The sequence below is a fragment of the Rhincodon typus genome, chromosome 13 (genome assembly GCF_021869965.1).
Source record: "Rhincodon typus isolate 14 chromosome 13, sRhiTyp1.1, whole genome shotgun sequence".
Classification (NCBI taxonomy): domain Eukaryota; kingdom Metazoa; phylum Chordata; class Chondrichthyes; order Orectolobiformes; family Rhincodontidae; genus Rhincodon; species Rhincodon typus.
In genome coordinates this window covers 17,862,665-17,883,620 of record NC_063344.1, presented here as the reverse complement: position 1 = coordinate 17,883,620, position 20,956 = coordinate 17,862,665, and the positions used below count along the sequence as shown (strand labels likewise).

The 20,956-nt window shown below is 40.3% G+C and overlaps 1 protein-coding gene across 1 annotated transcript in view; it reads left to right on the top strand.

Moving 5' to 3' along the window:
* Window positions 1-723: 723 nt before the first annotated feature.
* LOC109936075 (nucleotidyltransferase MB21D2) overlaps window positions 724-20,956 on the top strand; it is a 50,168-nt gene continuing 29,935 nt past the window's right edge. The window contains 3 exon segments of the mRNA XM_020534685.2: window positions 724-771; window positions 773-802; window positions 1,507-1,705. Of these exon segments, the coding sequence (XP_020390274.2) occupies window positions 724-771; window positions 773-802; window positions 1,507-1,705 (277 nt within the window).

Below are 20,956 nucleotides of genomic sequence, written 5' to 3'. Positions count from 1 at the left end.
GCTGGGTGAAGTGAAAAGATTGCCAGTTCCAGAAAAGCAACCAAAGAGTATACGTCTATGCCTGTGGAACAATGCATCATGAAAGCAACTTAAGTATCTGTTCAGTTGTATTTTCTTTTAGTTATCCATTGAGTGTGTTTGTTTGTCTGTCTGACTTTTGTGTTCATGGGGGATGAAAACAAATGTTTCAGATTTAAAGCACAGACATCAATTAGATTACTGTGTTTAAATTTCTCCCTGCTAAAGGTATTATATATTTAACAAATAGTTAAGTCTTTTGTTTAAGATGGAAACTAATGTTTGCAAAGTCTGAGACTGGTTATTCAAAAGTCTGGTTAGGAAACACTGCAGTGCCTATTGGAGGCTTTCGACATTTTAGTTTTATGTGATGTGAATACAGTGGTAGAAAGGCTGATTTGGTTCTGCAGGGTGTCTCCATGTTGTAACAGGTGCCACCCTGTAAAGTGGCAGCCAATTCAGTTTCGAGTAATCAGGGGTTAGGCAATAAATGCTGGTGTTGCCAGTGAGACCCACCTTCTGAAAGTGGAAGTTTGCATTTGCAATGGTGCTATGGATAGACTGATTAAATTTGGGGCTGAATACTCTCAGAGAGAAGAAATATTTTGTCAGAGCACCAATGTAAAGGGGAAATAATGTTTTCTATCCCTGTTCCAGGCATTGTGAACTGTCCTGATGGGTGTGAGATGAACATCTTTGACAAAAATGTGTCTTTTTTTCAGCAATACTCAAGTGCTATGCCATCAAATAACTGAATAAAAACAGAAAGTGCTGGAGCAACTCAGTAGGTATGGCGGCATCTGTGGAGTCAGAAACAAGTGTTAACGTTTCCAGTATAATATGACATTTCATCGGAACCAGATGCTGCCATAGTTGCTGTTTATCTGCAGCCGTTTCTGTTTTTTTTCCAGATCTTATTATTTCAATCATATCTGCTACCCCAAATCTCACATATCTAACCCCTCTTCACAAGCCATTTAAAAAAAAACCAATGTTGCAAATCAGTGAATTACTGACGGTTAAAAACGACTTGTTGCATTTTAATCATTATTAAAAAAAATACAAATCATCAAACCGATACGTTTTTTGGGGTTCTCGTTATCTTTTATTTTAAAAAGGAAAGGGATTAGCAGGGTGGGAGATTGAATGGATTTGATCGGTGAGAGGGTGGTGGTCGCTTTAAGAGTAGTGGATGCAACATTGTAACACGCTTGTTGATTCGAGGTCAGTTTCAATAGCCAATTCCCATGTGGGTTTCATTCATCAGAGAGGCCATGCCTGTAGACTAGATGCTTCTCACACACTACGGTTCGTACAGCGCTTCCTGGAAACACTCAGCAACCAAAAAAAAGGAAAGAGAGAGAGAGAGAAGAAAGGAAGGAAGGAGAGAATGTGAAATCAGCCCAGGCTCTGTCATATGCTTTTCTCACACTCTCCCTCTCCCTTTCACACACCATCCCCTCCCCTCTCCAATAAAATTGCTGGAAGATGGCGGCGAACGGAACAGGCACCAAGCCTTGCTCTGGTGTGGCCAAAACATCGGTGGAACTGGACTTCAGGTCTGGAGCTAGAATCGAGGACTTGAACAGGCTGATCCGGGAGTTCAGTAAGCAGGATCAGCGGGAGTATGACGACCACCGAGCCCTCGAAATCCACACCGCCAAGGATTTTATCTTCTCCATGCTGGGTAAGTATGTTCAAGCAGAGCTTTAACGCGAGTCACCCTATGACCGGGACTGACCAGACCTGGGGAGAACTCCTACTTTTAATACATTTTTAAAAAAAAATCACTCCCCTTTCTCTCAATTTGCAATATTTTTGGGGTATTGGTGTATGTAGATAATTATTCTCACTATTCCTTTCTTTGGACCTTCAAATATTTTGAGATTGAGAACTGAGATGATTTTAATGTAAAAGGGTAATACTGAGTTTGTTTTCCATCAATTCGGTTCCAGTGGCCAGGGTGTTGGAAAATAACTTTAAATTCTCACCTCCATCCCCACCCCCATTCCTTCCAAACAATAGTTTTAAATTGCTGCTTATTGCTGTGCTACAAGTGTTCCCGTTTGCGTCCGTCTGGGATTATTTTTAAATTCAGTTCTGCGTCGAATTGACTTGAGCAAAATATATAATCTGGATTAGTGAATTCTACTGTTGTATTCAGTCAGAAATTCACTCTCTTTCTAAAGCAATTGCATTGTCCTATCCTACGTGATAACGATCTCTTATCCGTCTCAAGATCCAATTACACTGTTGATGGATTTTTCCCCCTTCCTAATGACATTCTCTGAAGACCCAATCCTTCATCTCCCTACCTCTTCACTCGCTATTTCCTTGGTTTCCAGAGCATGGAAGCTCCTGGTTGTGAGAAAGTCAACTTTCTGTTAGCGAACTGTAACTTCCTAACCTAGCCTCTGTGAACTGCCTCAGGGATGTTTTCAGGTTCAGATACAGAATGCATTTTCGGAATAACAAGTGATTGTCGACTCCCTTATTTTATCTGCTCCCGGCAACGTCTTGAGCTGTGAAGCAAGCTTCTGTCGATTCTGAAGAATGTAGTGAAGAATTTGAGCTGTTCCTTTCACACTGCATTAGTGTAAAATTAGTCAGGCATTTGGAGAAAGCCGTCAATCTGCTCGCTGCACTTTGTTAACCCAGGGATTTAAAGTTGTTTGCAGCCCTGTTCAGAATAATGGATCCCCATGAAAAAAAACAGAAGTTGCTGGAAAAGCTCAGTTCAGAACTGTTCCGAGGAAGGGTCACCGGACCCGAAACGTTAACTCTGATTTTATTTTTCTTCTTCACAGATGCTGCCAGACCTGCTGAGCTTTTCCAGCAACTTTGTTTTTGTTCCTGATTTATAGCATCCTCAGTTCTTTCGGTTTTTATAATAGATCCTCATCTTTTGGCCAGGTATCTATTGAATTGAATTCGTTCATTGAAGTGTCTCAATGCAACCCTTTTTTTCCTATCCTGAAAGAACTATATTTTAAATCAGAATTGTTACTGTTTTAATGCAATTGATGAAAAAAAACCATGGTAACAACATGGCTTGGGGTGGTGCTAGTGAGTGGTAATGCCGCTGGACAACTATGAAACGTAGGAGCAGAAAGAGCGTTTAACCCAGCAAGTCAACATGATCTGATAATCTGCCGATCCACTTTCCTGCCTTATTCCCCACAAACCTTGATCCCCTTACTGACTAAAAGTCTATGTCAGCCTCAAATATACTTAATGATCCAGCTTCTGCAGTAAAGTATTCCACAGATTCACTGCGCTCTAAGAGAAGACATTCCTGCTTTTCTCTGTTTTGAGCTGGTGACCCCTTATTTTGAAATTACGCCCCCTGGATCTAGGTTCTCCCACAAGGGGGAAACAACCTTTCTGTATCTACTCCATCAAGCCCCCTGAAAATCTTTTACTTCAGAATACCAGGCTTGCACTGTACAAATGGGTTCAAGTCCGACCTTGCTGAATTAAAAAAGATTCTTAATCCAGCAAAAGAAATCTAGAACAAAAAACTTGTTTAATGGCAATGATACAACCATTGTCGATTTATTTTAAAAAAACCCAGCTAGTTCACTAGAATCCTTTCAGGGAAGGAAATCTGTTATCCTCATCTGGTCTGATTTATATGTGACTCCTGACCCACAGCATTGTTGTTGACTCTGAACTGCTATCTTGGCAAATAGGGATGGACATTAAATGCTGGCCTTGCCAGTGATGCTCACATCCCATGATCAAATAAAGAAAACCCATCAGTATTCACAGTGCCAGAGGCTCAGCGGTGAGGGCAATGTCATGTTATGAGAGCACAATTTCTATTCTCACTCTGCAATGAGTGTTCCAAAATAAAACTAAGGTAGAATTACATGTAAAAAAAAATTACAGCAAAGAAACTGATCATTCATCCCAAGTGATTCATCCTGTTGTTTGTGCTCCACACGAGCTGTATCCACCCTGTCTTCATCCCATACCATCACCCCATCCTTCTATCCTTTTCCCCCTTGTGTTTATCCAGTTTCCTCTTAAATTGCAACCATGATGTTAGCAGTGCAAAGGTCTGTGTATCCCTCACTGGATGGAGTGGGTCCTTGCTGAGCTCCCTGTTCAGTGTCTGGAGTTATGGTGTAAATATATCTTTTGGCAGTTCACTTCAACCTCATGCTGTGGTATTGAGTTCAATACTCACCAGCCAGTATTGCTGAATAATAAACACATTTTGTTAATGGTTTTCAGCTTGTTCAAAATGTTCCGGACAAGACCAGACCTCCTCAAAATAAGAATGTAGCTGCACACTAGCTTTTTCTTACTTTGAAGGTAAATGTGAAGTGTGTGTTCCAGATGTGATGCAATTGGTTAAACTATTCAACATTAAGCAAAACACAATTAATTTAAACATTATTGTTAAATACAAAGAAAAGAAAACGGAATTTAGAATAACTTAACAATTGGAAAACTTAACTAAATAATAAGTACAGTACCTATTACTAACTAACTGTTCCAATATAGTAACATCCCATAAATACACCCCTTGGCAAAAAGGTAAATTCAGACACAGATTCTTACAGGCAATTCTCCAATCCAGGAGGAAACAACATGAAGAGAGATTTCAGAGAATGAAGGAATCATTTTATTGAAGCTCCAACTCTTCTGGGACCCAGACAGCTGCTGACTGCTACAGCTTTAAAAAAACTAGAAAGCTTGATCTGTGGGAACTGGCCACTCCCCTTCCATTGTTACAACTGTTTTAAAAAAAAATCTAAAGGCCTCCTCTGATTGTTGACTTAGGCCATATATATTGGCATCTCTGCCTTTACAACCTCTCTTCAGAAAAACCCCGACCAAATATCCTTTTTAAAGTGACAGCATCGTCACGAACACATCAAAATAATATCAGAAACAAAAACAGAAGTTGCTGGAGGGAGTTCTGAGGGAGCGTCACTGGGCCTGAAACATTGACTCTGATTTCTCTTCACAGATACTGCCAGACCTGTTGTGCTTTTGCAGCAATTTCTGTCTTTGTTTCTGATTTACAGCCTCCACAGTTCTTTTGATTTTTATCAAAATAATGTCTTTTTCAGCAAATCTAAAGATGTTTATTGTGAATTGGATTTATTGGTGACTGTCTTATACTTATGGCCTAGTTCTGCTTCTCCCCAAAAGTGTAAGCTAATTTTTACATTGACCCTATCAAACCCTTTCATAATTTTGAAAACCTGTTAGATCATGCCCTCTTCCAGTGAAAATGGTACCAGTCTGGTCAGACTTTCCTGACTTGTGTTTAGACAATATTTTTCATTGAGAGACTGAGAGAAACCAAGAACGTTTTCTGCAGGCCATGATGTGGAGGTGCCGGTGTTGGACTGGGGGGGGGCAAGGTCAGAAGTCAACACGACTCCAGGTTACAGTCCATTTGAACATGAACATACAGTTCATGGGTTATTTGAAATCACAAGCTTTTGGAGCGCTGCTCCTTCGTCAGGTCAAATAAACTTTCAGACTGAAACTTGGTGATGTCTGACTTTTGGGAGGATGAGGAGTCTAGGACTAAGAGAGCTATTGTCTAAAAATGAAAGCAGATCTATCCAGAATGAAATTAGGAAACACACCTATTCACAAAATGTGGTGGAGAGTTGGTACTTCCATAAATGACAATTAATGCTGGATCAATTGTAAATTCAAAACTTGAATCTGATTGTTCTCTTTTTTGTTTTCCTCGGGTGTTACGGGATATTAGACAAAAGTAGGTAAATGGGAGTTAAGTCACAGTTCAACCATGATCTCATTGACCAAATGGATTTGAGGGACTGAATGGCCTCTTCCTGTTCCTATAGTTCTATGGCATAGATCTGTCACTGTACAATACAGAATAGGTATGATGCTGACTACTCATGATCAAGTAGTCTGTTGGCATTGTCTGGATAAATTTTTGGTGAGTCTGGGTGTTGAAGTGCGAGAGTAGGGGTTTGAGACAGCAGCCTCAGGAGAGGTCGGATGTCCAACACCAAGTCAGGACAATAACTGTCCAGCAAGACTTTCCAGCTTTACAGGTTCACTGATTTATAAAGTATACCTCAATGTATTGTTTGTGCATTATCCCAGTGCGAGGATGGACCCTAATTCTGACAGTTAAGTTCAGCATGTATGCTTCAGGGGATCTATTAATGAAGGCAATTGATCAGGTTCAGCCTTTTCAGTATAGGAAGTAAAAACACAGAAATGATGAAATGTTCTTAGAGGTGATCAGCATTTGTGGGGTGGAGGGGTGGTGTGAAGGACGAATTCAGTTGTGATTCCCTCCATCTGAATAGTCCCAATGAATATCCCCAACAAAATAGTCTGCCCTTTCTGTTACATGCAGTGTAAGCACCCTTTGCAATAAATTGCTGATCTTGCGTAGCAGTCAGGATGTTGTCACTATGAAGGGATTTATTTTAATTCCCTTTGCTCCAAATTCTTCCACTAATGTTGTTTCTTTTTCCCTCCAGCTGCAGCCTTCCTGCAGGGAAATATAACCCATTGCTGAGAAATATCCAGCCAACTGTGTGTTATAGCAACCTGCATTTATATAGTACCCTTCATATTTTTCCAAAAGTTAAATGATGTTTTCTGGAGGTGAAGAAAGAAAATAGCTAGAAAGAATGGATAATAAATTGGTGACTTTTTTTCCCTTGAGAATTAAATTTTGGGTCACTATAGTAGGGTTTGAGGTCTTTAAGAATATGGAAGTTGGGGAATGGAAGGGTTGATGGAGGAGCTTCAGAGAGTGGGCATGAGTTAGTTGGTACTTTTCATTATTCAGCAAAGTGGGGGGCAAGAGATGGGGGGGTTGGTGGTGGGAGGTGGAGAAATAAATAGGATGGTTTAGGGTGGATCAGTTGATAATTCAAGGCATAAATTTCTTGGCAGTAGTATTTTCATAAAGTTTCCTTTTCGGGCTAAATATCCAGGAATTACTTCAAAGGACTTCAAGCACCTGCTCAAAACCACATATTTATGTCCTCTCATTCATGTAAACTCAGCTTTTATCTGGTGGAGTATGCTGGAAAGGGCTGAACAGCCTTCTCCTGTTTGTTTTTCTGTAGCTAGTTTCCCCTGGAGCTGGTCACTAACCTGGGACCAGAAAGGTTGTTGGTTGAAGGATGGGACTCCACATCAATCATGGCTGACCAGGAGACTCTGCCCCTCTTACTGCCTGTCCCCATCAGCATATTAGAAGCATTTACAGGTTGGTGTCAACCTGTTTGGCTGCATTATGTCCCTACCTTCCTTGGTCATCAAGCACTGGAGTGGCACTTGTACCTGGAGTTACTGGCTCAGAGGCAAGGACACTGCTCACTGTAGCAGAAGTGTTCCTATATGACCTTGTTGATCCTGATGGCTTGATTTTGTATTCTCCTGTTTTTTTGAATGAACTTTAATAAAAATTCATTCATTGGAATGTGGGCATCACTGGCACAATCAGCATTTGTTGCCCATCCTTGACTGCCCTTGAACTGAAAGGCTCACTAGGCCATTTCAGAAGGCTGTTAAAAGTCAAATACATTGCTGTCAAATTATTGAGTCCCAGTGTTTCCCGACATCATCCCTGAACAGTGTAACTCTTTTTATGGTTGTTCAAGCTTCCTTCCCATGGACATAGTTTATCTCTGCTCCTCCCTACAGAGCTACCAGATTCTTTAATCATGTGAAACACTTCAACAAGATCACCTCCCAAATCTCTGAGCTCGGCTCATTTTCTGAAGTAATTGATGCATTGCCCAGTTATGGCTACCTTCGGCATCCCAACGGCCTCTCTTTCTCTCTCCTCCAAGTACCGACTTGTTGGAATATATATCCCCTCGGTACTACATCTCAGTGGCTGCTCTTCATGTCTGAGATTCTAAAAAAAATACCGATTCTTGAAAGACTATTTGAATGTAATATCATCATCACAGCCAAGTCAGGTCCTGTTCTCTGACGCTCACTTGGATGTGCACATTCCACCAGGGTTGGCTGGATAGACTTCAGGTGTACAGAAATTTTTAGAAATCTACTCACAAGAATTGGGCTTCACAAACTAGCATTTACTGCTAATTGTTCAAAGGACACTTGCGAGTCAACTTCGTCACTGTGGATCTGCTGTTGCATGTAGCCTAGACCAGGTAATGATGGTGGATTTCCTTCCCTAATGGATGAACCAGATGATTTTTTTTTAAAAGAATATCAATTGACTTTGGTTACATGGTCACCATTAGGCTAGTTTCTTTGATTCCAAATGTTTATTGAAATCAAAGTTCACCATCCACCACAATGGGATTTGAAGCCCTGAGTCCAGAAAATTGATTTAGGGTTTTGGATTGCCATGATGCCATCATCTTCCTATTCCCTATCCTGTACTCTGAAACCAGTTTTGAGACAAGCCGTCAGTCCTCTCATTGTGTCACCGGCTAGGGTGAGTTAACTTAGTACTGGAACTCAAATCTCCAAATTTCTCTTCAATCCTTTACTTATGAAGAATTGCAAGGAATCTCTTCTGCTTCCCCCTATTCCTCAGTATTCTGTGTTTTGGAAGTTCTAGAACATGGGCAAAAAAAAAGGATAAAATTGGACATCCAGGCTGATTATTTCTGATACTGTACTAAAGGAATAACTGTGATACTATTTTGGATGAGATGTTGAAAGCTGAAAGCAGGCCTGCTCCATTGGGTTGAAATAAATGATCCCATAAGTAGAATTTTGAACCAGAGCAGAATTAAACCTGGGCGTCTCTGCTAACTTATACAAAAGTTTAGCAGTTAACTGTTTTATGCTGTATTTATAATAACACCTTTGGTCAGAATTCACATATCACCCAATCAACAAACTCTTCTCATGCAATATAAATTGTTGTTCCCTTTGAACTTTGATATTCTGGCATCTGTCCTGATTAGAGGAAGACAAAAAGCTACAACAGATTTTCCTCAACTGAGATTCTGTGCCACCAAATGACTATTTATCCTTCAATCAAAAACACTTTTCTTAAAGAAAAAAAGACAATTTATCAGCTTGCTGTTTTGAAAGTTGGCTCTTGTGCATCCCAACGTAGAAACATAGAAAATAGGAGCAGGAACACGCCATTCAGCCCTTCTAACCTGTTCCACCTTTTCATATGATGATAGCTGATCATCCAAGTTAGAAATCTCTTCCTGCTTTCTGTCTATATCCTTTGGTCCCTTTAGCCCTAAGAACTATGTCTAACCTCTTCCTAAGAATATTCAGTGTTTTGCTCACGCCCACTTTCTATGAATTCCACAGTGTCACTGCTCTCTAATGAATACATTTCTCCTTGTCTCCATCCTAAATGGCCTACACTGTATCCTTAAACTGTGACCCTACTACTCTACACCCAACAGTAACCACACTTCAGAAGTATGTTTATTCTATAAAACATTTGGGTTTCTGAGGTTGTGATAGAGACTATAGAAATGCAGATTCTTTGTTTAAAACTCAAATTAGGCTGTTGTTCTCAGGATTATTGCCCCAATGATAAAACTGTACCTTTTTTTTGTTTTACTGCTTTTTCGATCTAGCTATGTGATTGAATGCAAGCCAACAACGACTGCAGAAAAATGTCGTTTGTTGTATACAAAGCATCTTATGAAGGGCTGAAACTTGTGGATTTTCTGCTAGAGAAAGGATGGGCTTTTGTTTCCAGTCTTTCGTATAAATTGCTGATAGTCCCATTCATTGATGCAGGAATGTCCAGCCTGGTGATGTGAAAGGGGATTAGACTGGATCACAAACACATTCCTCAAGCTCACAACAGAGTGATGAATTCAGCTATTGAGCAATTGCACTTGGCTGTGTGTGTATGAGCGGGCCAGGGTGGGGTGGGTAGGATGTTCAGGCACTCTCCTTAAATTCACTAATCTTTTCCATGTCTTTACATCCCCCCGTATTGTTCCATCCTGAAGAAACAGGACCCAGCATGGAATACACACCAAACTAGCACCTTCAACCTATCCACAGCTGTAGTTTTGAAGGAAGACTTGCTGTTATTTGTCCTTTACAGACTGAAGGACAGCCTTGTCGACACTGAAGTACGTTTAAAATGTTGTTACAATCAAAATGCTGATTCGTTAGTAACAATATACATATTGGGTAAAGTTAAACCTTATTGAATTATGGTTAGCAATAGATTTTGTTAGAAGATTACTTCAGTATAAAACAGTAAGAATAATGAGCAATAACGCTACACACACAGAAGGATCTATGCTGGAGCCTGATCTATTCACTGTGTGTGTTTGTTAGCCATATGATCAAGTTTGCTGATGACAGATCAGTGACTGAGGACATTTCGCAGACAAGAGATAAAATGATCGTGTTATTAGTAAACTAGGACTGTGGATGAAATTGCAGCAGATGGATATCAACACGAGTAAATGTGAGCACATCCATGATGGACCAAAAATGGATAAAGTTTATTTTTAATAATGTTGAGTTAGAGACATTGGAGGTGCAAAGGGGTTTAGGAGCCTAAATAAACAAATGATTAAAATATCATTTCCTTTCAGTTGTTCATGCATTGTGAGTGTTATTTGGCTCTTTACTGCCCAGTGTAAGTGTCCTTGGGAAAGTGGTGATGAGCTGACTTCTTGAACTGCTTCAGTCCCCTGGGTGTAGAAACACCCTCCGTGCAGTTTATGAATGGCACTTGTCATTTGTCAGCTCCAGCCTGAATGGTGTACAGGATTTGTTGCATTTGGTCATGGATTACTTTAGTAACTGAGGAGTCACAAACGGTGCTGAACATTGTGCAATCATCAACAAACACACCCTCTTCTGACCTTATAATGGAGGGAAGGTCGTTGATGAAGCAGGCAGGACACTACCCTGACAAACATCTGCACAGAGATTCTGGAACTGAGGTGATTGATCTCCGACTGTGACATCCATCTTCCTTTGTACAAGGAATGACTCTGACTAATTGTTTTTTTTTCCCTAGGATGGGAGATTTCAAGACTAAGGGACGTATTTTTAAGGTGAGAGGAGACAGATTTTAAAAAGACGAGGCAATTTTTTTTGTTTAGAGTGGTTTGTGTGTAGAATGAACTTCCAAAGGATGTGGGTAAAGTTACCGTTTAAAAGAGATTTGGATAAGTACATGAATAAAAAATGTTTGGAGGGACATGGACCAAGCCCAAGCAGGTGGGACTAGTTTAGTTTGGGATTATGGTTGGCATGGACTCATTGGACTGAAGCATCTATTTCTGTGCTGTATAACTCTGACTCAAAATGAGACCTTCCACCCATCACTCTACCTCTCTGATTTCCATTGACTGCAGTTTTACTTGGGCTCCTTGATGTCAAGGGTAGTCAGTCTCACCTTGTCTTTGGACCTTTGGACCTTTTGTCTATGTTTGGACCTAGGCTTGGAGCTTGGGATATAAGTGGTTCTGGCAGAACTCAAACTGAGCATCAGCGAGTAGGTTATTCTTGAGCTAAAGTCCCCTCCTTTGCTGATGATTGAGAATAGACTGAGGGAGTGGTAATTGGCTGGGTTGGACTTGTCCTTTTTTATTGTGGACATGATATCAGGGCAATTTTCCATGTTTTCAGGTAGATGACAGTGTTGTAGCGGTACTGGAATAGCTTGGCTAGGGGTATGGCTAGTTTGGAGCACTCATCTTTAGCACCAGAAAGACTCATAAACTTTGCAGTATTAGGTGTCCCCAGCTGGCTGTTGGTGATATTATGTGGAGTGGATTGAATTGACTGAAGCCTACATCTGTGATGCTGGGGAGCACTAGAGGAAGCCGAGATGGAACATCAACTCGACACTTCTGGCTGAACAAGGATGAAAATGTCTCGAAGTTGTCTTTTGCATGGGATTTTGCTGGGATCCCCCATAGTTGGGTATAACCAACATGGCTAGTGGGGTTTTGGCAATTGGGGGGATGAAATATATAAAGGGGAAGAAGTTTTCAGACAGTCTGTCCAGGGCATTCCACAGCTATCTAGCTGTGTACTGTGTACAGTTCTGCACTCTGTAACTTAGGAAGGAGATACTAATCTTGAAATACTGCAGTGTGAATTCACCATAATGACACCAGGGCTTCAAGGGTTAGGTTGTAACAGGAAGTTATTGAAACTAGACCTGTGTTATCGGCAATATAGAAAGTGAAAGAGTCATTCGTTTGTGGACGTTAAGATTTTAAGATGAATTAGTGAGGTAAGCAGATGGAATATTTTTGAGACCATTTTAAAATCAAAGCCTGATGTTCAGAGAGAATTTTTTGTTTTACAATCTTTTGCATGAAGGTGTGGAACACTCTTGCAAAGAGTCAGTTGATGCTGAGGCTCAATGGCTAGTTTGAAATCCCATGGTTGATAGATTTTTGCTGTTGCCAAGACTATAAGTAAGCTGGAGCCAAAACAGGAGGCTGGAATGAGGATTTGGATCAGCCTTTGAATAGTGGAACATGCTCGAGGGGTTGAAGGTCTTAATCCTGTTCATAAATCCGGTCTATTCCCAGATACATTGCGCGTTCATTTGTCTAGCCTGGGCATAACTGCCTGCTGTATTTATGGGTAGAAAAGCTTCTTCCCTGCTGTTATTCGACTTTTTGAATAGAAGTCTCAAATGTTAATTCTGATTGCACTGTCTTTCTCTCTGCACCTTCCCTGTGGCTGTAACACTGTATTCTGCGCTCAGTTCTGCTACCCTGATGCACTTAGTATGGTACGATCTGCCTCAATAAGCATGCAAAACAGCACTTTTCACTGTCTCTCGCTACATGTGACAACAATAAATCAATCAATCAAAAGAGGTCCATATTGACATTCCACATTGAAATCGTGCAGCCTTTTTGGTGAAGATGGTGGTGGTTTTTGGTTTGTGTCTTTTATAACAGTGGAACAGAAAATGGAAAATGAATTGGACAGTTTCTCCAGCATGCTTAGAATTTATATTTTCTTTTAAAGGGACCTGTTATGACACCTCTCCAGGGCAGGTGGGATTTGAACCTGGAGATAGTAACTCTACCATTGTGGCACAAGACCACTTGACTTAATTTTTTAATCAATCTATTCAGACATGTTATGACATCCCTAGGGCCGATGGTAATCGAGCACAGACCACGCTTACACTCTCCTTGCCCACTTACTGTGCGCGTAACAACCAGAATACACTTATCCAGACGCTTAGAGCCTTTTTACTTTCACCCTCCACATATCCTTCATTCTCCCATAACTTAAACAACATATATACCTAGATTGCCATGCACATACAGGTGTGCAAGGATTCACACAAAGATTAACATCCCATGTGTTTTTTTAATACTTTTTGAATATGAATGCAAATAGTTCTTATTCAGTATATACACAGCTATTACAATTGCAGAGTTGTTAGGGGAATAATTTGGTGGGTCTGTTGTCTCTGTTAAAAGGATTGAATCTGTCTTTGCCTTTGATAGTAACTTAAAATTGCATCTCGAAAGCAGACTCTGCAAATGAGGGGAAAAGTGCTATGTAGAGTGTAGAAGCTGTAATAGAGAGTCCATGGAAAATACAATAACAGCCAGCCAGGAAACCTGTGATTTGTTAATGCGATGGACGTGAAGCAGCATTGCCAGTTAGCCGCATGAGTAGGTTTAAAATCTGCACAAAGGCTTCATTTTGAAGGTTGCTTTTCAGCAAAGGGTGGACATTTGGTCGAGAGGTATTGGCATTTCAGGAATCTGACCTCAAGGGAGTGGGGGTGGGGGTGGGGGATGGAGAAGGAGGAGATGTTGGTGACGGCTGCATTGTTCCACTTTTGGTCTACAGACACGGCTGGAATCTGTAACCTAGGGGATAAAAGGAGATTTTAATTCATTTGGTTTGTCAATAGGTTGGCTTTATAAAAGGCTTTATTAAGATAAACCATGAGTGAATAATGGTGGTTGGCTGCTGAGATGAAAAGAATTCATTTTGAGGACGGAAGATTTATTTACTGAAGTAAACCTTTACTTGGGAAGTGAGCGAATAGTTTAAGCCATGTGCTTCATGTTAAACATCTCCTGAAGACAGCAATGTCACAATGGCCAGTTCCTCCACTCCTAAAGCGGGCTGCATCCAGCAATGCATGGCATTTCCTCTCTGGGATCTTGCTGTGTGTAAATTAGAGTCTGCATTCACCTATATCAGCATTGTCCATTCAGAGATCTTTGGTAATTGGTTTTACCACTTGCTTTAGTCAAGAATTTTAGTCAAAAACGATTCAACATGCCCTTTCACATCATCAAACCTCATTCAAGAAACAAGAATTTAACTTGTATTTATATGATATCGTTAGTGCTGTAGAATGGCCCAAAGTGGCTCACAGTGTTGTTTGTGTGCCTTGAAGAGAATTTTCTTTTAATGATTCCATTTGCTGTGTGTATAAATGGTGTTAGTTTGCTGTAGGTGTACAAGCATCTCACAAATGCAGAAATCAGTTGGCTTCATGTAAAATTAGCTTCAGAACTTAGTATGTGTTTTATTGTTCCAAATAAACGAACCCACTGTTAATCAATTGCTGATAAGTGATTAATGTTCAGACCATTAATGTGACACAGCAGCATTATATACAAAATTTTGACATTGAACCATATGAGTAGATATTAAGATAAGTGACCAAAAGTTTTTAAGGAATATAACACAGAAAATGGGCAATTCCAAAGCATGGGGCCCTGCAATCTGGCAGCATGGTCACCCATAATGAAATGATGACGTTTATCATTTGAGCTAGCACTGTCCATTGGAAGTTAGAATAATATCCTTATAAATATTTCAGGAGTTGACCCACGAGTGTGTCAACACTAGTGGGAATTGTGGGATGTTGTATAAAGGCATTTAATATCTGAAAGGATTAACTGACCTCCGAAATAAGCTTGACCTTTCAGGGTATAAAGGACTGTCCCTGGGAGGAGCCAACCAGCTGTCTAGTGTATGTACCGGAATATCTCAGTAACAGTAACGTGAACTCGCTCTTAAGCCTATTTAGTAATAAAACTATTTACTGTTTATCAAGATTGAGCCCATCTTCTTCTGAAGCCTTTGTGCGTGCATCCTTTCCCATTTTGTATCAGTAGCTTCAACTAAAACCAACAAAAAGAACGTGCCAGTGAACCTATCCAAAGCTTTAAGCTTGATGGCTTTTGTCCTGTGCCTGGAGGTTTACCACCTTTGCTCTGTTACACTACACTATGTGATGCTTCTTCAGATGTTTCACCTTCTTAAAGTCTTAAGAATTTATGGTTGGTCTGAATTGTGTTTAAAAACCGATTTTATACTTGGTTTTAATTCCTTCCAGAATTTAGCAATTTCACCAGTGAGTAAACATTATTCAATGGTGCTGCTCTGGAACTGGGTACAATTATTTCCAGTTTCGATTCAGTCTTGATTGTTCTTTCCACCTCAGTTTAACTGCAGATGGAGTAGAGAACTTTTCACTTGGTTGATGCATGCCTCCAAAGTGAACTTCCTAAACCCTTGTTTATGAAAAAGTCCTTTGTTTTATATTTCTGAAAAAAAAAAGGAATTCCATTGTTTGATACTAATTCTTCCAGGAAACCATGTATCGCCAAAATCCTTTATCATGCTTTGATTACTCAGTCTGCTGTGGTTGAATGAAGTCTAACCATTTCAATGCATCATGATGAGTAGTTGACAAGGGCTAAAAACATCTTCCCTTTAAAATCAAACACAATGTGGTGCTAAAATTTCCTGGAAATCTTGGTAAAATCATTGGTTCTGTTGGCATATGACTGTGTATGGCACGCGGTTGGGATGACAAAATGTAATCCAGTATCTCTTTTGGGAATGCCTGGCCACCACACTGATTTGCTGTGTTCTTACTTTGCAAATCATGATACCTTTACAACTCCTGGGGTTCCTGCAGGATTTCTCTACACTTTGACATTGTATGGTCATTCACGAATAAATATTCCACTATTCTCAAATGCTCCTGGTATGTCTTTATTACTTTGTTTGTTGGATTTTATGTCAACCACCCTTGCAGACAGTTCTCTGACCTTTTTCTGTAAACTCTGTCGGATTTTTGAACTGAACAAATTTTAATTGAGTTTTCCCTCTTGCCAGAAAAGTGTCCATTATTCCCAGGTGTCATGACTCCCTGGGGTCATGCTCTGGATGTCGAACCCCAATATTCTCATCTACCTGTTTTTAAAATAGTAGACATCTTTAGTTTCTTTAGTTTAATGTAGTTTCTTTTCCTATTTTTAGTCAACTGTCCAGAAAGAAAGTGTTCAATGCAGTAGAATGAGACTCTACTGGGGTGGCATGGTGGCTTAATGGTTAGAACTGCTGCCTCACAGTGCCAAGAACCCAGGTTCAATTCCACCCTCGGGTGATTGTCTGTCTGTGTGGAGTTTGCAGATTCTCCTTGTGTCTGTGTGGTTTTCCTCTGGGTGCTCCAGTTTCCTCCAACAGTCCAAAGATGTGCAGGTTAGGTGGATTGGCCATGCTAAATTGCCCATAATGTCCAGATATGTGCAAGTGAGGTGGATTAACCATGGGAAGTACAGGGTTACAGGGATGGAGTGGGTCTGGGTGCAATGCTCTTCAGAGGGTTGGTGTGCACTTGATGGGCTGAAAGGCCTGCTTCCACTTGCAGGGATTCTATGATTTTACTTCTTCTACAAGAATGAGAATCTGTTCCTCTGTTTGAATCGTTTGCTCCCTTTGAGTGTATCCGTCGTTATTTGTGTTTTGCTTGGAATCTTGTTTTATGTTCCCAGCTGATGACAAGATGGAAAAGTCCGAGCTCATATTGAAACCTGGTTTGTTTGACCATAAGCTTCATTTTCCAATTTGTTCATCATGGAGATCAGCCACTGAATGCATTCGCAAGAGGCTACCAATGTACTTGTAACAAAAGAAAACAAGTGTTTATTACGTAAAAGAGAAAACACTAAGTATTGGAACAATTTCATTAGAAATGTCAGCACTAAAGATTGATCCCTTTCATCCAAACAATCTCTTATAGACACTCAAACCTCTGTGAAGAGTCACCTCTATCTCCATGCTAAAGCTTCTGGCTCTGCTGGAATGGCTAAAATTGGTTACGTTTCAGCTAATTACTGCAAGGATCAATTGGGTCAATGGGCTGAGGAGTGGCAGATGGAGTTTAATTTGGATAAATGCAAGGTAATCATTTTGATAAAACAAACAAGGGCAGGACTTGTACAATTAATGTTTGGGCCCTGGGCATTTGTTGTAAAACAGACACCTTGGAGTTCAGGTGCATAATTCTTTGAAAGTTGCTTCATATGTAGACAGGGTGATTGAGAAGGCGTTTAGCCTTCATTCCTCAGACCTTTTGAGAATAGGAATTGGGATGTCATGTTGAGTTTGTATAGGATGTTGGTGAGGCCTCTTCTGGAGTAATGTATCCAGTTCTGGCCACCTTGTTACAGGAAGGATATTGTTCAGCTTGAGAGGATTCATCAGCAAGCTGCTGGGAATGGAGGGTTTGAGTTGTAAAGAGAGGCTGGACAGGTTGGGACTTTATTTCGTTGGAGTGTAGGAGGTTGAGGGGTGACCATTATAAGGTTTATAAAATCATAAGTGGTATAAATGAGGCAAATGGCAGGTGTCTTTACCCTAGGATGAGGAATTTCAAAACTAGGGGACATATTTTTTAAGATGAGAGGAGGAAGATTTAAAAAAGGACATGAGGGGCAATGTTTTTAACTGTGGTTCGTGTGCAGAATGAAATACCAGAGAAAGTGGTGGATGTGGGTACAGTTACAGTGTTTAAAAGGCATTTGGATAAGTACATGAATAAGAAATGTTTGGAGCAAGACGGGCCAAGCGCAGGCAGGTGGGACTAGTTTAGTTTGGGATGATGGTTGACTTGGACTAGTTGGACTGAAGGATCTGTTTCTGTGCTGTATGACTCTGACTCTATGGCTCTATGTTCACTAGATGCTATTTCCTTCTGTTAATGTCTCTTTGAGACAAGCTGCTTGTTATTGCTTAATGTGGGTTTCCTAAACACAAGATGTAGGAGCAGAAGTAATACATTTAGCCCTTTTGAATCTGCTTTGCCATTCAATGAGATCATGACTGTTCTGATAATCCTCAACTCCACTTTGTGTCCTTTCCTCCATAACCCTTGATTCCCTTACTGAATAAAAAAACCCCTCAGCCTTTAAGATATTTAATGACCCAACATCATCAGCCGTCTGTGCTGAAGAATTCCACAGACTCACTACCATCTGGGGGAAGAAAAATCCTCCTGATCTCTGTCTGAAGTGGATGGCATCTTACAGACCCTGTTGTCCTAGACTCTGAGCATTTTACCCGGACATTGAGATATCAGTTCGGGGATATCTTGTGCTGAGGGTCTCTGCATGTACTTTGTCCCTGAGGCTGCTTTTACCATTACTAAATAAAGCTCTTTAATTCTGAATGGAATAGTCTATTGATAACTGTACACTGTAGGTTCTTCTAATACAATATCTTAGACCTCTCTCTTCAAATGCTCATTCTATCTCAATGTCCTCTCTTAATGATGTCAAGGTCACTTTTACAGCAGTGTGATTTACATGAATCTCATTGTGTCTCATTAGTCTCGCCAGCAACATCTACATCCTGTCAGTGGGAGAAAATAAAATCCATCTGATGATTTAATTTTTACCACTATAGCCTACAAAAATTGTTACTTGAAATCCAAGTGTGGAACATCTGTGGAAATAAAGACAAGAAGTACTTTAAATTGTACCCAGTGCCTTTCATGACCACTGGATTTACCAAAGCAATTTACTATCACACATGTGCTTTCTGAAATGTACTAATGTTGTAGTGTGGCAAACATGGCAGTCAATTTGAACATTTCATGGCCCAGGAATAGCAATGTTTTAATGACGAGGCTATCAGTATTCTGATTGTTTGTTCAAGAGATAGGAAGCTATTGGATCACTCATGATCGTCTGAAATAAGTGGCTTTCGGTTTTAATATGTTTGAAAGATGGCAGTTCCAGGAACCCAGCATTATGAATGGCACAGAGAACATCAGCCTGGATTATATATCCCAGTGTAATGTGAATACCTGACTTTCTGAATCAAGATCGCGACTAACTCTGCCATGGCTGATGGTCTGAACCTTTCAGACAAATCCCCGGTGATTTTAATTGAGTTAATTGATCAGAGTTTCCTGCAGATATGCATTAACAGCCATCCAACTACTCCAATTTCTTATAAATTACATAGAGAATTACTTCAGAAGCAATCCACAGCTGGTTTAACTGCTCCACATTGTCTTTTGTTCTCCATATCTAATTTCATCTCTTGCCGTCAACATATTCTTTTACACCTTTACTCCTTTATGCGTTTCACAGAATTGTCACAGCACAGCAAGAGGCTGTTCAGCCCATTGTATTGTGATGAAAATAGAATGCAAGTTACTCGTATGAAGGGTTTTCTTTTGAAATAAAATCAAGTGCAGACTGCCCTTCTGGGACAGCAACCTAATTCAATCTGTGGCATTAATGGAAAGATGTTCATACTGTGCTGTCTAAGATGGGTAGGGTAAACATAAAAGGCTGTTAGCTTTCGTCAGTTCAAAAGAAGCAAGTTTTCAGCTCAGAAGACATCAGTGTTGGATTGAAAAGCCAGTTTAATCTGTCTCCTTAAAGGATTCGGGGCATTTCAGAGACTAGGTTACCTCAGCAGAAGAGTTTAGTTGGTGAAACTTTGATATCAGGAGAGTTTTAGTTAGACATTTGTAGGTTATTAGCGCTGAAAAAGTTTTAGATTTTAAAATTTGTGAAAAGTTCATGGTGGTAGATCGGAGACAATTCCAATCAATCATTTCCAACAGCCCAAAGCCAAGGAACTGTCAATGGTTAGTTAAATGGCACCTGAAAGAGTTGAAATGGGTGTAATTTTTTTTCTGGACTTGAGTCACTGAAGTGGGTGGTGTCAGGAAATGTGCTGAAACTTTGCTTTGCTTCATGTTTTAGATCTTGCTAAATGTCTTCAAGAGTTATACAGCTTGGTTGTTTTTCTCGCATTTCTTTCATGTAACAACCTTTTGTTCTGTTGTTAAAGAAATATTCTCATGAGGCTGAAGGCAGGTTTCCTTCTGGAATCTGGTACTATTTATCAGCTGCAATCCTAAGTTACGGCACAAGCTCTTTTGAACAACTCATTTAGTGCCATCCTCCTGCCTTCTCTGTGCTGCCCTACTCATTAACTTTCCTTCTAATTATTTTCTGCTGGACCTCTCTCTGTCTGTCTGTGCTCAGAAATGCTAGCGAGATGTGGGGGTCAATGCATCAGTATGTCACTCAGGATACATGGAGCTGGCCCTGCACCCGCACAGCTTAGAGGGAATGATCATTGTGCCTTTTTCAGAGAACAGTACAATTCCGTCTTTGGACCAGCCTCCTTCCCACTCTTAGACACCGTGCTCCACAATTTAACCACTTGCTACTTGAAAACCATTTTTTTTTTCTCCTGCTTTTGCTTCTTTTATCAATTACCTTTCTTACATCTATTTCCTTTCATTCTTTTATCCTTGTTACTATTGGGAACAGTTTTTCCCAAATACTCCATTCAGACATCTCATGATTTTGAATTCCTGAGTCAGGTCTTTACTCAGCCTTTTCAACTTGAGGGAAAACCTCCTGTGATTGCCAGCTTCACCTTCTCACCACGATCCTGAGTAAAGAACTTTCTCTGTCTTAATCCTGATCAGAGTTAGTAGATGCTGTGCTTATAGAGATAAGCCATGGATACGAGGCTTACAGGAAATATCGAAGTTGCAGCCTTCTAATTACCAGGATGTAAATTCTTCACATTAACTGGGCTGTCCTTCTGAGTGTGAGAAAGCACTGAGTTTGGGAATGATTTTTGATTTTTATTGAATTTTGATTATAATTGTAAGCATTAGCAAGTGGCAATAACTGATCAGGGGAGAACTGTC